General features: G+C 42.2%; 1 protein-coding gene across 5 annotated transcripts; it reads left to right on the top strand.

The window, feature by feature from the left end:
* The first annotated feature begins 1,111 nt into the window (after positions 1-1,111).
* On the top strand, positions 1,112-22,663 carry dctd (dCMP deaminase). Of its 5 annotated transcripts, none has more exons than XM_048971436.1 (6): positions 1,112-1,133; positions 6,392-6,503; positions 8,668-8,803; positions 11,071-11,187; positions 19,035-19,131; positions 22,212-22,663. In XM_048971436.1, the coding sequence occupies exons 2-6, from the start codon at positions 6,414-6,416 to the stop codon at positions 22,306-22,308; spliced, it is 537 nt and encodes a 178-aa protein (XP_048827393.1). In that variant the 5' UTR covers positions 1,112-1,133; positions 6,392-6,413; the 3' UTR covers positions 22,309-22,663. The 5 variants fall into 5 exon arrangements, 3 of the variants coding, with proteins under 3 accessions (XP_048827393.1, XP_048827392.1, XP_048827391.1); XM_048971435.1 differs by lacking the exon at positions 1,112-1,133 and adding an exon at positions 1,160-1,181; XR_007381345.1 differs by lacking the exons at positions 1,112-1,133; positions 22,212-22,663 and adding exons at positions 1,309-1,512; positions 11,845-12,050 and having other exon boundaries at positions 19,035-19,132.
* The last annotated feature ends 336 nt before the right edge of the window (positions 22,664-22,999 follow it).

Below are 22,999 nucleotides of genomic sequence, written 5' to 3'. Positions count from 1 at the left end.
GGTAGTGATAATTGTTGTTTTCAAACTGGTTAATATGAGCCCCAGTCCCACTCCAGAATTTTGTGCATAGTTGTCCATTTATGTTCTGTTTACACTGGCCAAGGTTGTGGAGCCGGTCTCAGGCAGCGTAGGCAAAGGCTATATTCCAGATGGCATTCCAGTCCATCACAGAGCACGTGCACATATCGACACAGCATGGGCAATTTAGAGACACCACTCAACATTAACCGGCGTGCTTTTAGACTGCAGGAGAAAAACACACACGTAACTGGGGGAGGACTTTTATCCACAAGCCACTCAGTGAGCAATCAAACAACCTGAAGAAGACTAAAGAACAGTCTCACTTTGGCTCAGTTAGTGATATTGACCATATTTAAAAATGCTATTGTGTGCTACTGAAAACTGAAATAACTATTTTTAAGACGTAGAATTACGAAAATGTTTTAGAAATGTAACTGTTCAATGATATGGAAATAAAATGACGATTTAAGTCCAACAAGATATATATTTTTACATAAAGAAGTGAATAACCGGAGGATACATTCAGTAACAGTGAAATAACTTTCACAAAGCATTAATATATAAAATGTTTAATGCAATATTCAAAAGGGTAAATAATTAATATGATGAACATTTTAGTTACTGTTTAAAAACTCGTCGAACAATGCGTTTGTTCTATCAGTTTATGTTAGCTTATAGTTTACACATAGGAATCCACTCCACCATAAATTAAAATAGCCTACAGTCCAAGTAACAATATGATAATAGACGTATGCGCAGAGTACTTAATTTACTGGGATACTTAATGTAATTATATGAATTTAGATTGTTTTTAAAGTGACTTTATCAAGCTTTTTTACTGAAAAAAACTGACATTTTTACTTAAATGAAAAAAGCTCATATCTCACAATATAATACGGGTAATTTACTGGAGATATTGTATTTAATATCAAGAGAATGTTAATTGAAATGATATGGTTTAATGGGCGCAAATAATTTTCCAAGTTAATGCCATTTTAGAGGCAGCGGAAATAAATACGTATCGATCAGCCTTAAACTTTTGGACTTGTATTTACTTCCGCAATATAAACGCGGAAAAACTTGGGTTGCCAGATATAATCTTCAAGGTGGAGGTAAAGCCAAGTTAATACCAAAAGAATACTTTGTTAATCGTCTAATTGGTAATTTATTATTTTATCAGTCTATTTGTTTGTTTTTTAAAGTTTGCGTTTTGTTAGGATCCATTATATTTATTTTAGTGGGGAATTGATATGATTGATTGTGATATAAAGTTGCAACTGGCAACCTTTACTTTCGCGTAGGCCGTGTGGGAGAATGACGTAAGATCGCACAATAGTAATGTGCCTGCGCATGTTGCGAATAAGACAGTGACAATTAATTCCTATAGACAGAATATTTAGTTTGCTTTTTGTAAAAAAGAGTGAGAGAGAGATTTGATACCATGAGCAATGAAGGGTTTGACGATGCATCTTTACAGAGATCACCACATGGGTAACTGTTATTTTGTGTTATATATGGTTAAGTAATTTTTTAAGTTATTCGACATGCTATAACACATACAGCGTGTTATACGTAGCGTCGAAACTTTTGCATATTCTTTTAATATGATATACCAGTGCACAGCAGTGTTTTAAGATTCTGCACCGGAACTGGTGCTTTCGTTTCCGTACGAGCTTAAGCAGCACGCGCGATGTTACGATGTTTTGTTGCTGTTTGTTTACGTACTATCATTAAATTAATCAAACTGTGCGTCTTGATCCTCGGGGATGGAAATGTTTAGTTGCAAGCTTTAGGCATTGTATGACGAGAAAGGAAGATTTTTTTTTACTACTTTAAAAAAGTTGTACTCGGACAGTTCGGTTATAACATTTATCATTATAATACGTTCAGTTGTAGACCCTTTATTGAAATACTCCAGAATTGTAAATGACTTGTGTCGAAGAAGCTTTTTCTTAAGTGGTCTCTTGCTTATGTTTTGTATATGATGAAAATGTTTCCTTGGGTAACGGCTTGGTTCTGTACATATTAATGGTACTTTGGAGGGCGCTGTAGTGGGAGCCTGGGTATCTTAAGGAGTGATGCAGAATAACTCTCCGGACTGATTAAAATTAGTGGTTGATGACAATAGGATGATTTTTATATTGGCACTACTGGCAAAGATCTGTAGAGATTGACAATAACTGTTTACTGTTCTGGGCATGGTTTGTATTGTGAAAATCCTGCCAAATTTATCTGCTGATCATGATCAGACTTATCAGTTCCAAGGTAATTCTAGTTCCATTTTAAAAAAGCACTTTATACTTTTTCGGTTTTCTTTTCGGATTAGTTTTAAGAGTTTTTGACTGGCTTCATGATATAGCTTGAATTTTAGTTTTAGGTTTTCAAAGAATGAAGCCCTCAAATGAAAAACAGCACACAATGTATTATGAATAATGGAAAATCTTTAACACTGTAAATCCTTCTCTCGACCCCTTATACACACATTTCTGGTGGCAACTTAATTTGTCTCTTTAATTGAATTAGTTGGGTTTTTTTCCTTAAGCTGAGGTTGGAATGTCTATATATTAGCATTCTGAAGTTGGGATGTCCAGCCCTTCATGGACGACACACTCTGATTAGAGTTTGCGTTGGACTCTAGATGGTTCCTCACTGTACTTTCATATTTGTGTCTGGCTTGTTGCATGCCTATTTTTAATCTAATCTCTGTCAAACACGGTTTAAATTTGCCGGGGCATACACAGTTTTGTAAATTTGATACACTTATCATAGACTGCATTAACTGCTGATCATTTGGGGTGAGGATACTCAAAGTTTTGATGGCTGTGGGCCAAGGTTGCAATGGATGTTGGGCTGCACAAGAAAATATGCACGTTAAATGAAACCATAGAGTGCATTTATTACTGCTTTTTTTCTACATTGTTCTCGGGTGTCGACATAGAAGGTATGTGAGCTTAGTATTCTCAAAAAATGTCCAGAAGTGGTTTTACAGGCCCATTTTACATCCTTATAATTTGGCCCTAGAACGAAACGTGCTGTTTTCCCTTATTTGGAGTGCTTATTAATATGTTCATGATTGGCTGGTTTACAGTGAGACACTGTGATGGCTCGCAACAGCACCAGCATAGATCACGATAGGTGAGGTGAAACATGGAGTGTTCAGGCATCCAACCATATATGTTTGAGCCTGTATCAGTGGAGGAATCAGATGTTGACAAACAGCCATTTGCTCTGAGGTGAATGCTTCTGAGCTGTGAGTTTTGTCATTTGATGTTTCCTGGAACAAATTGCAGCATATAACTGTAATAGTCCCACTTGAGCTTAGGCACAATGTTAGCATAATCATAACTTTGTTCAGCATTGTAAGAACACTGAAGATATTTTTAATCTCACACAACAAATGATGCCCGATGTTAGCTTCATGCAAGTTTTATCAAGAACTTCAAACAGCAAGCTGAGCAGCTTGTAAATGTGTTGTTTGTAATGAATTTGCTTCTGCTTTCATTTTATTTATTTTATATATATATATCTTTTTTGCTGTAGTATCAATTTAGATTTAGCTAACTCAAAGTAGTCTACGGGAAGTGCAGAATCCATTTGTCGACGTCAGTATCACAGATTTCGTAATGTAGTTTTCTACCCCCCTGATAAACTGGGGTACGTTTTCCTAAAAGCATAGTTGCTAGCATATGCATACTATGCAACTGAACGGTACAAACTGTGTAGGTTTCCATCGGGAGCTTTTCGAGAACATACCCCTGGCGTAACCAAGCCTGTTGACAGTCGAATTCCCTGGGAAGGGTGTGAAAACTGCCGACATTTCATCACCTCCTCGAGCTCCACCAAATCTATGCATCTCGCCTATTTTACTGTTCTCCACTTCATTCTTCGCAATATCTGCGCGACTGTTGAAATCTGAATGCACATGTCCGTTGCACTTGAAAGTGGGGCTGGCGCATTTTACATTTAAATCTGTCATGTAACAGTCTGGGAATTTTGAAACCGCATTTCACTTCCTACTTTTACATATTCAGGAATTATATTTGAAAGAGGGAACAACAGTGTTTGAAATTCCCGGAATGTCATTTCCATGTCCTGAAGTCTCCTTTTTCAACTATGCCGAGGTAAAGTCAGATTTTCTTTCTATGGCACCTTTTGACGCAGCATATAAGCAAACATGAAAGGTGTGGGAATTACATCATCTGATGCACAAACACACACATACGGACCACGAATGACCATTTAATTTCACGTTGACATCCAGTTCTTCTGAGCCGCATGTTGAGATCCTTGATCTCGTGGCATGGCTAGTAGGCAGCTCAAAAACCGATGTTGTTGATTTTACTTCAGCATTCGTTAACAATAATAACTTAAGAAGAGCTGATGATATTGGTTATTTCTCTGCTTCGTTACAAGCTTAACTGTTGCTGTGGTGACAGTCTTTTTTGTTTTCTAGAAATGGGGGCGACTCGTGAGATTTTGTATGAAATATATTGTACAGTGTGTTCTTGTACTAAAATATGCATGCATGCAAAATATTAATATGTCTGTGTTATGCGCATCTTAAAAATTAATCATGGCAGTTACTTGGGGGGGGGGGGGGGGTCGCCCTTGTCTATATATTAGCAAGTAAATATGGAGCCTTGATATTTATCCTTTTATTCTTGCTTTTACTGTATGCTTCTTTTCAAAAGCATGTGCCATTAGTTGGGTTCAGTTGTAACATTGATCTGACACAGTGTGTCAAGGATGATTTTAACACGTATGGGATCTAAGTGCGTTCCTCTCAACAACTCCAACTTGAAAATTAAAGGTTATATGCATGAACCTGTGTTTTGTTGCTAGATGAACCCCCAGTGTACCTGTGTGGCCTTTCATTCAGTCTTGTTTACCCAAACAGGCCTCATACACAAATTCTAATGCCTGCAGAGAGAATTGGCTCGAACAAGATGATAAAACTGATGCCTGGACAACATTGTTGTTATAGCCAACAGAAGGACTTCAGTAGAAATATTAGGCCTATTTCAGTACTTATACTGATCATCCTTCTTGTGCCACTAAAATAGCTCTGACTTGTTGAGACGTGGCCTCTGGAATGAAGGTGTCTTGTGGTATCTGTCTAAGCCCTGTAAGTTGTGAACTGGGGCCTCCATGGATCGGACTTGTTTGCCCAACACATCGTACAGATGCTCGATCAGATTGAGATCAGGGGAATCTTTCCTTCTCACGTTCTTCAAACCATCACTGAAAAATGTTTGCAGCGTGGCAGGGTGCAATATTCTGCTGAAAGAGGTCACTTTCGTCGGGGAATGCCGATGCCATGATGAGATGCACTTGGTCCGCGACACTGTTTTGGTAGGCGGTACATGTTAAAGTAACTTCCACATGAATGTCAGGACCTGAGGTTTCCCAACAGAACATCGCCCAGAGTATCGCACTGCCTCTGCCAGCTTGCCGTCTTCCCATAGTGCATCCTGGTTTCATCATCTTCCCGGGTAAATGACGCACACATCTGGCCGTCCACATGATGTAACAGAAAATGTGACCTTATCAGGCCAGGCCACCTTCTTCCATTGTTCCATGGTCCAGTTCTGATGCTCATGTACCTATTGTAGATGCTTTCGGCAGTGGAATGGGGTCAGCATGTGCACTCTGACTAGTCTGCGACTATGCAGCAAACTGCGATGCAGTGCGTGTTCCAACACCTTTTATATCATAACCAGCATAAACGTTTTTCAGCAGTTTGTGCTACAGTAGCATTCTTGTGGGATCGGACCAGTGGGGCTAGCCCATGTGCATCAGTGTCCTTTGGGTGCCCGTGACCCCCTTGTGGGTTCCCCAGTTGCCCTTCCTTGAACCACTGTTGCTAGGTCCTGACCACTCCAAACTGGAAACAACCCTATGTAGATGTTCTGACCCAGTCATCCAGACAGCGCAGTTTGGTCCTTGTCAGCGTCAAACAGATCTCTGCAGTGGCACATTTTCTCCTGCTTCCAGCATATGAAATTCAGGACTGTTCTCTTGCCCAATATATAATGGCACCCTTGACAGTTGCCACTGTAACGAGATAATGTTGTTTGCTTCACTTGTTAGTGGTTTTAATGTTATGGCTGATTGGTGTATATTTCCGTATGATGTGCTTGAAGTTTCGAAAGCTATCGGAAATATTTTAACAAAGTTGCAGTCATTTCTGGGTGCTTCTCAGGTTGCATTCTGGGAGGTTGTTGTTGTTGTTGTAGTTATTATTATTGCAGGCTGACAAACAGAGTTGGATCGGGCCCTGCAGTGAAACAGAGCTGCACTGTTGCGGTTCCTGAAAAGGGCCGGCCTGCTCCCCTCTCAGCTTTGTTAACATGCCTCTTGTTTCTCACAGGGCTGAGACCCAGCCTCTCTGTATGAAGAGGGAGGACTACCTGGAGTGGCCTGAATATTTTATGGCGGTTGCCTTCCTGTCAGCTCAAAGAAGCAAGGATCCAAGCTCACAGGTACCCCCCCTTGATCGATCTGGGCCCCCCACTTCTCCTACCGCCCTGTGAGTTGCCTGCTGGCTCCCTTTTTAATATCAGTTCTGCCATTAAATATTAACCTGGTTGACACGCTTGCATCAAGTCACTCAATCCTGCATTGCACAGCTAATAAATCACTGGCTGCTGTTTGGGCTTTGCTGGCAGGCAGAGATTTGGCGAAGTAATGAGGGGAACAACAAGAAACCAAGTGGGGAACTGTGTCCCGCACACAGTTTGTATTTAATGAAGCGTTCTGAAGACTGCGTTTTTAAATGTAATTAGTGAATCGAGCACCTTGTCTTGACAACTGTTTCTCTCAAGGCTGAGAAGAAAAATGGTATGGTCACTGTAAGAGAAGCACACTAACTGAATAGGGTGACACTTATAATGCATGCAAACACAACTCAGTCGATCATCTTCCCAGCCGTTTATGCATTTGAACCGTTTTCCAGAAAAATGCAATTTTTATCGGAATAATTTAATGTGCTAGACCACATTAGACCAGGTCTCTGAGTAGCACGTGGTGAAAGACTCCATTTTATGACAATTGGAGGTTGTTCACTTTCTTCCCGTACCATCTGAATTGAGTAGCAAAGATGTGGGGGGGGTCGAATGGGTAAAGGCATCAGCAGCCGTAGGGTATCCATATTCCCCTCAGCCGTGTCCTATCGCAGCACTGCATTCTCTCCGACACCTGTCCGTATGTCACTAGGCACAGCTGTGGAGGCAGAGACCAGATAAGAGAGTTTTTCGGCAGACGACCGGCAAGTACAAGGTTGTTAACGGATTGTGTGGCCTGGGCTTCATGGTTTGTTGCATTCAAGGTGCCAACCAAAACAAAAGGGGGGGGGGGGGACTGTTGGCTTCAGCTAAAACTAGTGCGGGTGAAACGAAATGCGTCTCCCTTTTGACGATGGGAAATGGTATCTTCTCTCAAGTTGCTGTGAAGCTCGATTGTTTATGCATCACAGTAGGTGGTCGGGCTTGTTGCTATTCACCGCGCCGTTTCTCCTCGAGAGTCCATGACCTTGTTGAAGAAATCAGCAAACTGAACAAGAGATACAAGCTATTATTTTTTTTAAAAGAAAGATGTCTTTCTCCCCCCCCCATCCTGACTGTGATATATTTCTCTAAAATAGCACATCTCCTCTTTCAGCCACCGTGAGCCCCTCTTTGCAGTCAGATTCACAACGGTGTGCCTTTGTGTTGGCAAAACCCGACGTGAACCTTGCATGAAATCAGCAGCGGCAGAACATGATTTTGCAGAAAAACACAAAGGCCGCGTATTTTTATCTTAACCTTTTGAGGACGTTTTTAGAGGCTGCTTTTGTTTCGTGTTGTTCGATAGTCTCACTGCACCTGCTCATTTAATTTAGCTCTCACTGTACACTATAGATCAGTCAGTGCCACCCTAAGAAAACACGCACATATTTGGGCATTTTGAGGCCTGTTGATGTTCGCCAGTCATGGTAGCATGAGGGGGTAAAACCCTTTACTATCTTCTGCATAGTGAGCATCCTTCTATGCTCTTTAGGTCAGCTATCCACCTCATAACCTGCTTACATAACTTATTAACATGAACATAAGTGCCTTCCCCTTTAGTTTCTCCATAACATATCGGCCCTGGAGTAAATTAAGTCACTTTTAGGTTGGTGCTTGCAATGAAGATGGTCAAGCCTTGACGTCGCTACGGGTGGCCGTCCTTTGCGGCCAGCTTACCCTCTCCTGCAGAGAGCAAGTTGGGGGAGGAGTAAAGAGAATTTACCCAGGGGGATCGATAAAGTATCTATTATTATTATTATTATTATTATTATTATTATTATTCGGTATTTGTACTGCATTCCTTGCGATATTAGTCAGCTGCGTTGCGCGGATGTGGCAGCTTTAGTTGATGCCATGTAAGGTTGCGCAGTGTTTTTCCCACAAAGTCGTTGTAGATTTCATTTTTGCATAAGCCTGTACCCTCCCTTTGAGAAATGTCTGTCATGTATTTCTTACATGGATGGATGGGTGCATGCATGGGTGGATATTTTAATAACTCCTCAAAGCATTATACAGTCAATAACTCCTAGTGCTAAATCACTTTTTATGCAGATAATAACCTTGAGATGCACATGGCTTTAAAAATCTACTTGCTTTTTAGGTCGGCGCCTGCATTGTGAGTCAAGAGAACAAGATAGTGGGGATTGGGTACAACGGGATGCCCAATGGGTGCAGTGACGACCTGCTCCCCTGGAGCCGTGAAGCCTCTGACAAGCTGAACACCAAGTACCCCTACGGTGACTTTCCTTTTAAACTATAAGGGTGTCTTCCTGGACCCCGATATATTTTAGTCCTGCAGAGGGCGCTGTTCCCTAAAGCTTACGGCTTGCTTTGTCAGGAGCTGAACTCCCCTTTCATTGTGATGCTTTCATGACAGTTTGCTCACAGACAGCCATGTGCACGGTGGTGTACGACAGCTGCTTGAACCGGTCGTTCTAATTATATAAAAATGCATGTCTGCCAAAAAAAAAATTGACACTGTTCAGTATGTGACCAGTATGTTTCAGTCCACTTCGTGAAGCAGACTTGTATGAATGTTTTCCCAGCTGGATCTCATCGCTCTTTTGTTCGCCGTTCTGACAATCCTCTGTCGCGTCCCACAGAATATGCAGTACGCCGAGATGCTTGACGTTCTCAAATTGTTGTCATTATTTTCATGTCCTTTCCTATTACTTTTCCACGTATAGCTGTATCTCTTTGCTGTCAGTAGAAGCGGGTAGATAAATAGCAACATGGTTTGAATGGCTTGAAGTGGATATCAATTTTAACCAGACGGCACTGATTTGCTACTGAATGCTGAAAACATTTTCCTCCGGAACAGGGAATGCTCCGGTTTTGGATACTCTTCAGTTTCTGGTCGCTGGTTTCGGATTAACTAAATGCAAAACATTTAATGTAATTGATTCATGCACATTTAAAAGTTAATGACGGCATTTCTTGGAATCAGGCAGCCGACCCATAATGATCGGCTAGCGGTTTTATTTATTTTTTTTCCCTGTAATGCTCAGACAGCCGGAGACTTGGATGGGCCTTAGGAAGCATGCATCTGCACTTTGGTGGTTCACTTCCCTTATGCGAGGGGCTGCTTGTACTGGAAAAGTCAGCGGCATGGATGGGGTCACAAGGTCGGCGAGTTCACAAATTCTTGTGACTCGCTAATGAAGGCCTGTCCGGCACCAGCACTGAGCAGATGTGCCGGCGATACCCACGTCACCGGCGGTTAACCGCCACTCCACCCAAAGTGTGGGCCGATTATCCAGAGGCTGCTAACCACACAGTGGCAGCTGTGCTCAGCTTCTAGGTCAAGGGAAGTTCACCTTTCAGGCAGAGAAATCCTGGGAGCTCTGCGCCGTTTAGCAACGATTGTAGCCGGGAAAATGCACGTTCCTGGACTTCTGGATAGCTGGTTACCTTGGTTAGCATCTCCCTTTTTCTGGAGGTCTGTCTTGTTGGTCTCTTTAATACAGGCCTCTCAAATGTAGTTGGTTCCTGATTGTAATTGAGGGCAGTTTTGGGCACCTGCTCACAGCGTCAGAATGGTTGTTCTTTGTGGCATGATGCTGAAAACACCTGCTGTCAGAGAGAAATGTAAAATCACACAGAATTAATATATATATATATTAAAACAAGCCCTGGCAATGCTTCAGCCATTATTTAGATGATGAATTGTCCACATACTGGAATTAATTGGGAATTGCTTTAACGGGGGTTGTTTTTCTGGAATGGAGCATTGTTTTAAACGAATGACTTTCTTTGCTTTACATTGGTGAGGCGTTACAGATAGGATGTGTTTTCCATATTGTATTGCTGCATCTGTTAAGGAGATGTTGAGACTATTGCCTATTTCTTTGCTTAATATACTAATTTGATTATAATTATCTAATGAGTATTTCCCGACGTTAATGAGAAACGTTAAATGTTTATTCATCAACGTACTGCTGAGAAACGCCGTATCCGATATGCTGCTTTGTTTCTCCCCTCCGCTGTCGTTGTTTACAGTTCTATCTGCATGATGAACGATTTCCTTTATTGTACGAGGAGACGTGTGACGCTGCCCCCTATGCTTTCTGTAGTGTATTGCATCCTGTCAGCAAACATCAGTGGGTTTTTCCATAGTTGTCATTGTCGACTAATCATCACAGCCCTAGTAGTGTTTTGTCATAGCTCTTCTGATTTGTTCTCTCGCTGGTACTCTGTCCTGTCCAGCTGCTGTTTTTCGAAGCTTGATTTTTCTGTTAGATCGCCCCTCATTGTTAGCAAGGATAACGTGTCCCAAAACTCACCCGTCGATCAGCAAGTAATGACATGCCCCAAAAGCAGAAACCGGTATTTGGTCTTGTAAATATTGTCGGAGCCCCTTTTCAACTGGATAATAGGTTCTAGGCGTTGGCAGTCAGCCGTCGCTCCATTTAGCCGACACCCGTCCCGGTGTCGGATGCATTTTCGTTGGTTTTCTGTGAAAGATTCTCCAGCGCTAACCGAGTACCTCCGTGTGCTCCGACAGTGTGCCACGCTGAGCTGAACGCCATCATGAACAAGAACTCCTACGATGTCAAGGGCTGCACCATGTACGTGGCCCTGTTTCCCTGCAACGAATGTGCTAAGCTCATCATCCAGGCAGGTGAGGTGCCACCCCCAGCCCCCCCCCCCCGTTGTGCTACATCTCATGTGCCTTCAAAGCCCCTCCCCCCCCCCACCCCACCATGTGACGTTCTTGGCGCCGCGTTACTTCAAAACACAAATTTAATTGCTTTGTCTGACGACTCTCGGGATGTTGTTTGCTCTGGGTAATGTTCCTCGACAGGTTGCCGACAATGCAGGCCATGCAAGATGCATCTAATTGGCGTCAGTGTGCCTGTGCTGTCGCGGGGCACCGCGTTTACCTCCGCACAGATCACATGAAAGGGGGGTCGCTGTGAAATAAACAGCTCCCATGGTGTCAGTGGCCCACAGAGTCAAAGGAATGGTCCCCCAAAGCACTTTTTTTTTTTTTATTAAATTAAAAATTATAATCTGCATCCTGTCCAGGGTGCTTTGCCTGTGCCTCCTGGGATTGGCTCCAGGCTTCACCGCAAACCTGGATAAGCGCTTATGGAAGATGGATGCGGGGATGGAAATTGAATTTGCTTTAAAGCTGTGATGTAAAAAGACAGGGGTATTTATTTTTCCTGCCTGCTCCTGCGAGCCCTTGCAGCTGGAATCAAAGCCCATTGTCTGGAAGCCTCCGGAAGCCGCGTGATGAGATAGGGCTGAAGTGTCCCCCCCCCCCTTTTCACAGGAGAAGTTGTTCAGCTTTTCCTCTCCATGCTGTGGGGGCTGGAGCTCCGTGAGGGCACTCCCTTCATTAGGAAGCAGTTTGTCAGTGCAGCACCCCCCCTTGAATCCACCGGCATGTGTCCATTATAAAGGCGTCTTGTATGCTCACCAGACGCAACAAACAAAGTGCATGTTTTTGAAAATTATGGCTCACCCCACACTGGGCAGGTATGTGGCCGAACGATTTTTTTATTATATATATAATGTTTTATCCCTGTACATATTTAACCCCATTCTATGAAGTTTAAGGAAGAATGTCTTGGTGCTGAATTAATAAAGTTTAAGGCTTGTTTTCGCCCTTCTCCTCTGGGAGTGATGGAATGGAAACCGATGGGCTTCACCGTGAACCACAAGTGCGTTTCTGAGAGTGTTTCTGTGGCCTCTGAGTGCAGGACTGTGGTGGTGGGACGCTGTGAGCCTCCATATTTACAGTCTAGAGCTTTTTCAGTAGAAACGGTCACCTGTGGACCTTGTTTATTCAAATCAATGGCGCAATTTTTCCAGATTATCCAGGTCATTAGATTTAATTCCCCAGCCAATACTGAGGCTTTAAGGCTGTAAGAAGCCCGCCAGAGTGGTTTGTTAGAGCAACTTGGTTTCTCAAACTCCGCAGATCCAGTGGAAGTTGGAATTAGTTATCTCTTCAGCACCCCAAACATACTGAATAAGTGTAAAGTAAATGTGATTCAGGGGAATCTGTGTTTTGGTGTTGGGGTTTTTTTTTTGTGTCATAAAAACATATTTTGTAGGCTCACGACAGCCGGTTTAAAATTGGTAAATCAGAAAACCATGTTTTCCGGCTATTCATTAAACAGAATTCAGATGTGAAATATGTGGCTAGACAGTATGGGAAAAGTGGATCGCTTTGTGAGTGTCATAAAGAGAGCCCACCAAATTAAATAACCCTGCATATGGTGTTGCTTAAGTTTTTATATATATATATATATAGAACACACACACACACGCACACGGGGAGGGAGGAGATAAAATAACAGAAACGCCACATGAAAAAGGATTTCTGCTTTGCGGTAACTGAATTTCGCACTTAAAATTAGGTTAGCAGTTGCCTTGCTGCTCTGGGGCCGGTGTTTGAGTCTTGGGTTTCCTCTGGGATCTGCAGCCCCCCCAGTCCAGTAACATCCTAAGGTGAATTGGAGTTACCAGATAAATAAGTGTTAATGTGTGTGGGTCTGGTATGTGTGTGGTCCGCGGTGGGTTGCCGTGCCATCCTGGGTTATCCATAGCTTCCGGGATAAGGTCCGGACCCCCGCGACCCTGCATAGGACAAGTGGATGGATGGACAGTTGCATATGCAGCTGCATATGTTAAGGCATAGTAGACAAAATGCCAAAGGGTTCCTGGTGGCAGAGGAAAAGCACCATGGCAGTATACACCAAACATGGACAAACTGCATCAGCATGGGGAACGCAGGTTGCAAGTTGAAGCTCAGCAGCAGGGATAGACCTTGGAAATAACCACAGAACTGAATCGGCACCTCTGTGACCCATTCCGACAAAAGCCTATGTTGTGAGATTCACAAAGCTGAAATAGGGGCCAGAGCTGCTGTCTGGAAGCCACTTGTATCGGAGGCCAATGCACAAGGACCCATGACCACGAGTCATGGACCCCTGAACACGGTTCTTTCTTTCTCTCTTTCTCTCTTTCTTTCTCTCTTTCTTTCTCTCTTTCTCTCTCTCTTTCTCTCTTTCTCTCTCTCTTTCTCTCTTTCTTTCTCTTTCTCTCTATAGTATAGGCCTGCTCTTTCACTAGTTTGGCCTGCTCTTTCACTAAAACGCCCTTCACCCGGATGGTTATACATCTGGAAAAAGGCAAAGGATGCTTATAGCTCACAGCGCCTGCTGTTCACGGCAGCCATCTTGTGGAAATCATTAGGTCCAATTACTGCTTTGTATGGCTGTACAGCCAAGGCATTTTAGGCCGTTTCCCAGGATAAGATGTGCCGCAAACCCTCTTCCCCCATTATGTTCTCATATTCCTGGATGACAATGACTCCATACATACTGCTGTGCTAAACAAATTCAGTAGTTTCCTCAACACCAGTTGAAGGAAAATACCTTCCATGGACCATCCAATGAGATCTAAATATCATGGTACCTTTTATAGGAAGTTTGGAGTATAGAAAACACAATTTAAGAGAGATTGATACCTCCATCACCTCAATATGGGCTACAGGCTTTACTTGTATGATAAGGTTCCAAGAAGCATTAAAATTGTCCCAAAAACAAAAGGTAGTGAACTTTTTATTAGGTCTTAAATATTTATATAGATGTTTCCCTTGTTTTGTATTTCATAAATAACTGCTTTGTATTGCTTTTTTTAAAAAAAAAAAAAAATGTTTTTTGGATGTGTTTTTATTAATGTATGAGGTGTGTTTAATATACATTTGTTGTAACATCATCAAATCATGTGAATTATTAGCGCTACATTATATATATATATATATATTTTATTAATTTTTTTTGCAATGTGTCTTTGCTAGATTTATTGTTAGGAAAAGTCTCATTGGTATACTAAAGTTTAGTTTTGAGGGATGTTTGGGCAGGTTTGCTCAGGTCCTGTCACAAGTGAAAATTACCCAGTTAATGATTTATATAGAAAGGTAAAAAACAAAAAGAATGGGTAACGGAGAAATGAACTTGGGTGCCCCCAGACCATATTTTCAGGTTTTAACTTAACATTTTCTCTCCTGGTGCAGCCCGGCCCCCGGAGGAAATTCGGTGTGCATTAGAGGGCAGTTTGGCCTCTGTCCCTTGCGAGAAATAATACCCCGGTAATACCCCGTCCTTTATAATGACCCATTCAGAGCCGGCTTTACAAGGGACGTCAGAATATTTTTCAGCAATTTTTTTTTCTTCATTCTTTAGTGAAATAATTTATTCAGCTGGTTATGCTCTGAATTGAAACCGTCTTAACGAATCAGGTTATCATTTATCAGCATGTTTGTTTGCTAGATTTTTTTCTTCTTAGAGATGCTAAAGAAAATTCAATCCTTGGTTCCTGCCATGTAAAGATTGCCCCCTCCCACCCGCACCGCTACCTTGTATTTTTTTATTTTTGTTCTTGTCTGATTAAATTGTTTTCGGCTATTGCCGCCACAGTCTTCTTCAGCCACGGTTATTTAAATGCTCGCTTCCCTGTCTTTGGGCTTTATTTCATTTCGAGTTGATGGGATTGATAATCACAACCTGTCACAATCACTTAGCGAATCATTATCCTTGAAAAGGCTGTGGAATAATTAGCACGGTGAAAATGATAAATCTCTCATAGCGTCTAAACCCTCTGTGAACCGGGAGTTCCATCTGTAGCGAGAGCCAGCTTTGTTTTTGGTGAGGTGGGCCTTGCCATTCAGGAAAATAATTTATGTGAAATTATAGGCTTGCGAGCGAGAATGAAGAGCGTGAAAAACACCCATTGCTCTCCGAAGTCATTTTATTATGGGTCAGTCGCCTTTACTTGTAATCTAACGTCTTTTTGGTGCAGTTTTATGTTTTGCGCCCACCCAGCTCTTGGCACCTTTTTGTTTACACACCCATTAGCTAATCTGCTGTCCTTGTTTACCTTCATCGCCCTTTGGATCCTCAAGTCGTCTTTCTCACGTTGTCTCTCCGATAATGCTCTCCGCCGTGACCTTATGCACGTGGACACGAGCACCCAGGCCAGGGGAAACCGAACAAGCGGCGGTTTTTGCCTCTGAAACGCTCTGCGTCGACGGCGTCCGCTGGTCTGAGAGTTTCCCAGTGGGCATTGTTTTGCAGAAGTTTGCCCTTTCTGTTTATTTTATTTATCGTTTATTTATTTTATTTAATTTTTCCCTGCTGTTGCACCCCCCAACTGTTCAGAAGCGTTTCTACTCTTGGGAAGAGAGTGGGAGTTTTCCTTAGTGCAGAATAAAAAGATGTAAATCCGGTCAAGAATCCCCGGTGGTTCATTATTAAGGTTCCTTTTGGAGAGTATAGTGCCCCTGTCATTGTCATCCACACGCTGTGGGGAAAGGCTCACCCTACACAATGGGCTTTGCACTGTAGGCATATCATTATTTACACAAAACACTCCTGCCTTTGGCAAAATAGAAACTAAATTTCTCTATGTATTTGAGATGTATATATATTTTTCTCCAGTGCCACCCAGTTCATTCCCATTTAATCAGCAAAGATCAGTGGAAAACGTTTTTTTTTTTTTGTAAGATATCATCACGGTGAAGAATGGGAACAAAGTAGGAGCGAAAACACCAAAATGGTGCGAACATGGCGCTGTGGTTTAAAGAGGTTGCTTGAGTGGAAGTGCATCTCTGTTGAAAGGGCCGGGTTCTGTCCTTCAGGTCTGCTCGGGCTACGGGTGCCGCATCCCGCTTCGTTCGGTGATCGGCGCCGTTCAGCCTGCCGCACGGGCTTCCTGAACAGACAGATCGGAGACCCATGCCTCCGCACTCCGTACGGGCCGACGGGAGGCCTCCTGGGAGGGGGGACGCCCAACCATTCTGCAGAGCTCTCCACGTTACCATTTGGTGTTTGCTTTTGAACCCTAATGGAAAAAAATGGGTTTCGGTAAGCCAGCGCTCTGCGATTAATTGCCTGCCATTATTAATGTAGCAATACAGCTTATGAAGCGGCTTGATACAGATAGTTTTGTGCAGTTTACCTGCTGTTTTGATGAAGGCTCATACTCGGCTGAAAAAGATTAGTCATCGGTATGACGCTGCACAGCTTTGGAGTGACATTCATTATATCACACCCCCCGCATTCATAAATGCACCTGCTCATTTTATTTATTTATTTTTTAAGATTAAGCTTTTACTGTTTTTCCAGGCACGAGTTTATTGATTTTCTGTACTTAATTGATGTATGTTCATGTAGAAATGTACTCGAGTTATAATTACAAAAAGCTTTATTATTCGTTTTGTCATTTGTCAGTGTTCCCTTGACGTGAATTTTTTTTTTTTTTTTTAAGAATTTATGGTTCCCCAGCAGCCGGAATTGAGATGTTTGAAGAGCCGCCGGTCTCTGCTTTCAGCGTTTTGCACAATGTCCAATTAGTCAGCCGGTCGGCTCGTAAGACAACAGGCAGTGACAAGCAATGACTTTGAACACGCTAACATTTTAGCATTCTGAGACGTTACATTAAATAATTTTTGTGTTCATCTGAAAGATATTTAAATACTTAGACAGGATTTTTCTGGTTTTGAAATGAAATCTGTAGCTAGCTAATAATTATAAAACCAAAGCCAAGTGTGACTATCTAGTAGTGCTAATTGCTAATTAATTCATTCAAGGTACTTAAAATGGATTATTTAATGGCTTATTCAGCCTAATAACTCAGACTTTTTTTATGTTATATTCTTTATTGGAGTGGCATGGTGCCTCGGTGGGGGGCACAGTCTCCAGCAGTAGGGGTCGTTTGTGTGTTTGTGTGTGTGTGGGATTGGGGGGGATTACGATTATATTACATTGTGGGGACCAAATGTAAACTACTTCATACGTCCATCTTCTGTCTGGTTATCCTGGTCACATTTGTGTGGAAACCTAGTGCTTATCCCATGCAGCACAGGCCTCAAGGCCGGGGTACAGCCCGGAACGGATGCCAGTGAATTGTAGGACATATGCATGCATCCAGTCATAAGCTATGGGCAGTTCACTGATGCCAGGTACCCTAACTGCATGTCTTTGGACTGTGGAAGTAAACTAGAGTAGCTGGAGGAAGCCTGTATTCCGGAGAACATGCAAGCTCCACACATGCTCGAGATCCATAATCCCAACCCTGGAACCACCCCTAGTCAACGCTTCAAAAAACGTCTTGGAATTGCCTTGGATTACTGCTTCTGACAGCCAAAAATGAATATTCAGAATATTTATGCGATGCAAGTATGTGTAAATGACCAATCATAATGCCAAGAACTGATGCAGGCCGTGAGATTTATGCCGCCCCCACCATAATGATTATCTAAAGGCCAGATAAGCGATTAGACCAACGCTTCATAGAAAGCAGTCAAAGAAAATGTTACTGATAATGACTGGAGCTTAATTATTGTGGACATGCTCTTGATCTTGAGCCAATAAGATGGGTCTCTGTTTAGCTTTTCACACCTCATTACTTACTCACGGGGGTCAAACGCTAAGCTGAATGTAGAAATGACATATAATCTGGGCTTTTTCTTTTGTACTGACAGAACATTCATTTGTAAGGTGTGCATCTTACAAATAGTTAATGTGCTTTCAGAACCTAACCCTTACCCACACTGGCCGCTCTGACGCTCAGGTGAGTTTTCAGTCCTGCTCCTGGGTTCCCCCGTCCTCCCTCTAAATCACAGCGCGTTTCCCCTAGCAACCCAGCCCTGAACAATTCACTGCACCACACGCTGGCAAGTTTTAAGTTTCACCCTCAACTTCTCTTCATGCTGTTCGATAACGGCTGGTGCCCTTGGAGTGGATGGAGTGGGTGGTGCAGGTGGCGTTTCGCTCCCTGTTTGCGGCATCTCACCGCACGGCTACCGACAGGCAACCTCTACGCTTAAGACCACTGAGAACTTAAAAGGCTTCCTTTTGATGTGTCGCTGTTTAGCGTCTACATGTGTCTACATATGTTTACCCAATAAATTATTCTTTTCTCATGACACTGTGGGAATTCACTGTTTTGGGGGAAAGAATCAAAAACATTTTGCTCCCACCGTACTGGTCCAGACAGGGATGCATTTTGTATCTTTTTCTTCTTTTTCATTTTTTTTGATGTATTGGGAACATAATATTGAGGTCATTAGTGATTATTAGTTCGTCTGCTGAAGGTTGCTTACCTTCTGAGCGGCCTGCCGGGTTTTAGTCCTCAACGGTTGCGTCTGCGGAGGAGCGTCCAGCTGTTTGACCTTCTGCCGAACGTCTGCCCTTCTTCACCTCCTTCCTGCTCCCTGAAGATGGGTGCTCCTCAGTTCCTCTGCATCTCCTAATGAGCTCAAATGTCGCTCTCTTATCCCTTCTGGGAAATAACTGACGTAAAATGACCGTGTGTCCCCGTTACGTGTCTCTCGCTTTCTTTGTCCCTCTTACAGTGATGACTTTGTCTTGTTCACGTCTTGTCCTCTGCTCATAGTGTCCTACGAGGCTGTCAGGAACATAACTGATGTTCCTCTGTGTTTACCTGCAGGTATAAAGGAGGTGATTTATTTATCAGACAAGTACCATGATAACCCTGAAATGACTGCCTCGAGACGCCTCTTTGACATGGCGGGGGTCACATGCAGGTGGGTAACCAGGCTGTGTAATTGCTTCCTTATCATCTGCCAGAGCCCCATATATGTAAATGCACATACACACACACATCCATTGATTCTTTTGTTCTGTCTTGGGAACCACCCACCCTGCAAATGAATGGATTTTTCTTTACCCACGATTTAGTGCTGCTGGGGTGAAGGCAGGCCAGGGGGAGTGGGTGTATTGAAATGGAATCCTAGTTTTTGCCTGATGCAGTGATAAATATGTATAATATAATGACTGCTTGAAAGAATCGGCTACTGGAAAGTTAACTTTAAGCTCTTCTTAACTTTTAATCTGTTCCTTGTCTTTGCTATAACATGAAGCATAAGAAAAAAAATGTTTGCCCCATTAGTCATAAATAACAGCCAGCAACATTCTGTATATACAAAAATTATGTTAATACTTACTTCTTCCTTTTTATTTACGAGTCAAGACAATATTGAAATATATGTAACTCTAGGCTTTCTGTAGGTGCGTGTTTGTTGTGTCACATAAGTTTAAAAACTTGGCCCCAGTCATAATTGTTACTATGGAAATGTGTGTCGATTTCATGTCTCTCCGTTTGTCCGTTTTTATGGTACATCGTGCATAATGGAACATTTTTGGGGTCAAACCTCTGCATTATGGTGGAAAGTACATTTTTAGATTTACCTTTTTTATTTTAATATCACTTAGCCAAAATGTTGACTGATGTTCTTCATGCCTCTTTTTTAAAACAACCTCTCGTGGCGTAATAAGTCAACATCTGAAGTTTTATATTAATCCTTTGTGTTGAAGCAGTGAGTAAAGATTAATGTCTTCTTTCGGTGCGTACCCTTCACACATTAAAGATAATACAATGTTATGTGTTCAGTCCCCTATTTTACATAATAAGGAGTAACAGATTAAAATTTAAATGATATTCTTGTACTTCACCTCTAACTTTTTTGCAGATGAGTTAATGCCTAGCTGCTGTTGGATTGTTGCTAGTTTTCCTTTATATTTTCCCTCTTTTTTTGCATGGTAAATATTTGGCTCTTTTGGTAATAAAATATCACTGCAAAACACTATTGAGTGAACACTCTACTTTTAAGACATTTTAAACCAACTTTTCTGTGTTTTTTGTGCTGGAAAGACTTCTTACACCTGATCAAAGTCTTTATAATTCTGCATTCAAGGTTTTTCTGCAAGCAGTCAATTGATAACTTTTTGCTCTCTGGGGGGTTAGTGGTGTTTTCAGTTACAATAGGTTAAGGTTTTTTTTTTTGTTCCTTGTCTGATTGTTACTCTGTCACCAGCTGCTGTTTTTTTTTCCTCCAAAGTTTTGATTTTGCTGTGCTTCGATTCTCACTTTCATTTCTGATCGGCAGTATCTTTTTGCATCCAAATTGCTTGTCTTTCATAAATGCTTTCCTAGTCATCCTGTTTATTTATCCCAACTGGTTCCAAAGGCAGATGTGATGCCTAAAAGTAAAACCATTCATCTGTAGGTTTTTTTTTTGTTGTTGACACAAGCAGTAGAAAAACGCACACTTTGAAGAAACGTTTGTTAGTCAGATGTCATATCGTGTTTGCACGCCTAAAATGGGGGGATTGGACACCAATTTCTGATTGGATGCTAAAAGAGAACTGACCAGAAATGAGGGGGCTGTTCTGTTCTTGGCTTATTTTAATCTGCCCCATTTTTTTCGCTTGTTTTGTATCTCTCATTCAAAAACTGAAACTGCTTGAGTGTGTGACAAAATTTAGAAAGTAGATTTTGCTGTCTCAGTAGTCGTGGAGGACACTGTAGATGCCCTGTTCTGAATTTCATGTACAAAGCAAGATTTTGCCAGATATTCATGGGCCTGGGACAATAAACATTTTTTAGCATGAAATTTGATTATTTTTTTTTTACCTTGAGTTTCACCTATATGTCTGTCTACCAAGCCTCGGGGGTAGATCACATCGTAGCTCTGGGGCACCTTTTGCAATATCAGAATTTCCAGCACTATCTACTGGGCATTGGAACTATACCCTATAGTATAATGTAGGATGGGACCCAAATGCAAGAGAAATAGTCGTAACTAGAAATTGAAGCAATCTTGGTAGAGCTTCGACAGTCCTCTGAGTATTTTTAGGTGTCTGTTATAAACTGCTAGTGTATTTTTTTTTTTTGCCCAAATATTTAGATGACGGAATTTTGATATAGTGCATAATCCCAGACCTCCGTACAGACATAGAAACACACGGCAGTGTTGAAATTCATACCAGTTTAACAAATCAAGCGAATCAAAATTCAGGCAAAACGGATCAGGAAAATGAATGTTTTCACTGCCTTGATGGAGTGAGCTTTGCCTCGCTCTGTCAAGACTGAGAAATCTGAAACTGATTGTCCGGCCTTGATGTAGTTCACTCAGAGCATCGGAAGAGGAATCCAGCAGATAGATTTCACATATGCTCTGTGACGAGTCTTCAGTATTCATGCGATGTAGCTGTTGGCTCCGTTTTGCCTCCATTTCCCCATCGTAGCTCCTCGTTACCTGCCTAAAGCTTGAAGGAAATGTGTCCGAGGAGAAATGCTACAAGTGATCTAAAAAGTAGTGTGATGAGCTCTGGAAGTTTGGGACGAAGGTGTGTAAACGCATATTTAAAACGGGACAAAAGCTTCAGAACTGCGGGGAGGCTCTGCCGCCCCCTTCCAGTCGAGCAGCACACAGCAACTAATCTGAAGCCAGAGTGGCAGTGTAGCGGGTCGGCGATCCTGTCTGCCGAGCCGCCCAAGCCAGGCTGCCGGTTGGCGTGGGGTGTAATGCTGTTGACTGATGTTGGGCAGTGTGACCCTGGTGATTAATTCCGGGAGATTGCATGTCCTGACTTCCCTCTCGTTCCCCAGCGTGTCGCTCCATAATTGGTTCTTTCACAGATCCGATATGCTGGAGGACATCGAGGTGAGAGGTTGTGAATTTAAAGACGTCCCTCATCTATATTTGGAGGAGGAATTGAAACCGGCTGAAAATGAGAAAATACAATAACAAAGATGACTAATTTTTTGTCACTCTCTCTCCCCCTTCCCTTCTTATTTCCATTTTTGTTGTATGTTTTCCAGGCAGTTTGTGCCAAAATGCAGCAAGATTGTCATCGATTTTAATTCAATTAACCGGACGGCAATGGGCAATACGAGAAGGTCCAACCACTCACCTTAAATAGCCAGACCTTTCATGCCCTTCATGTCCCTCATCTGCAGAAGAAAGTATTCCCTGTGTCTCCTCATTCAAAGTGCTGCACAGAGATGTATCCTGCATCCTCAATTTGAAGAGTGTGTTATTGGCTGGTTGATGTTACTTTTAATGCCTTTTGGCCTGACACTATACTGTTTCCTATCATTCACTCTAAGCACCTTTTTCCAGTTCTAATGGTAGTTAAAAGGAGTATTTCAATGAATGTGTCTTATTGAAAATGTATACAATTAATGCAGGTGTAGACATTCACCTTTAAATGCATTTTTGTGTGTGTTACAGTGTGTTCGCTTATCCGTGTCATTAAACGTGTTTAGGTGAAGCCAAATGTTTCGCGAAATTATTATCATATTTTTCCCTGCTTGGACTTTTTCTGCTTCTGTGAATGTGCACAGGTGAGCACTGCCTTTCATCAGCCTGGCAGATCCGATAAGGACGTAGTTTTCTAATGATGTTGTGGTCCCGAGTGAATCCAGAAAATCTTCCTGAGCCGTGGATAGTCTGTCACTGCGGTGGAAATTCATGTCAGTGTCACTCTGTGCTGCTCACATCGATCTTCACCGGTTTCAATTCAATTTCGGTTCATCCAAAAAAAAGTTGTTGCTTAGAAACTGCGGAATTGAAAGTTCTGATACATGGCTTCTGCTCAACTGATGGT

Source organism: Brienomyrus brachyistius, chromosome 12 (genome assembly GCF_023856365.1).
Source record: "Brienomyrus brachyistius isolate T26 chromosome 12, BBRACH_0.4, whole genome shotgun sequence".
NCBI classification, from domain to species: domain Eukaryota; kingdom Metazoa; phylum Chordata; class Actinopteri; order Osteoglossiformes; family Mormyridae; genus Brienomyrus; species Brienomyrus brachyistius.
This window is presented reverse-complemented; position numbering and strand designations above follow the sequence as displayed.

Coding starts and splice junctions, on each gene's coding strand:
- dctd (XM_048971434.1), top strand. CDS start 1,463: ATGAGCAATGAAGGGTTTGACGATGCATCTTTACAGAGATCACCACAT. Junction 8,804..11,070: donor GAACACCAAGTACCCCTACG/GTGACTTTCCTT, acceptor GTGCTCCGACAG/TGTGCCACGCTGAGCTGAAC. Junction 19,132..22,211: donor ATGGCGGGGGTCACATGCAG/GTGGGTAACCAG, acceptor TATGTTTTCCAG/GCAGTTTGTGCCAAAATGCA.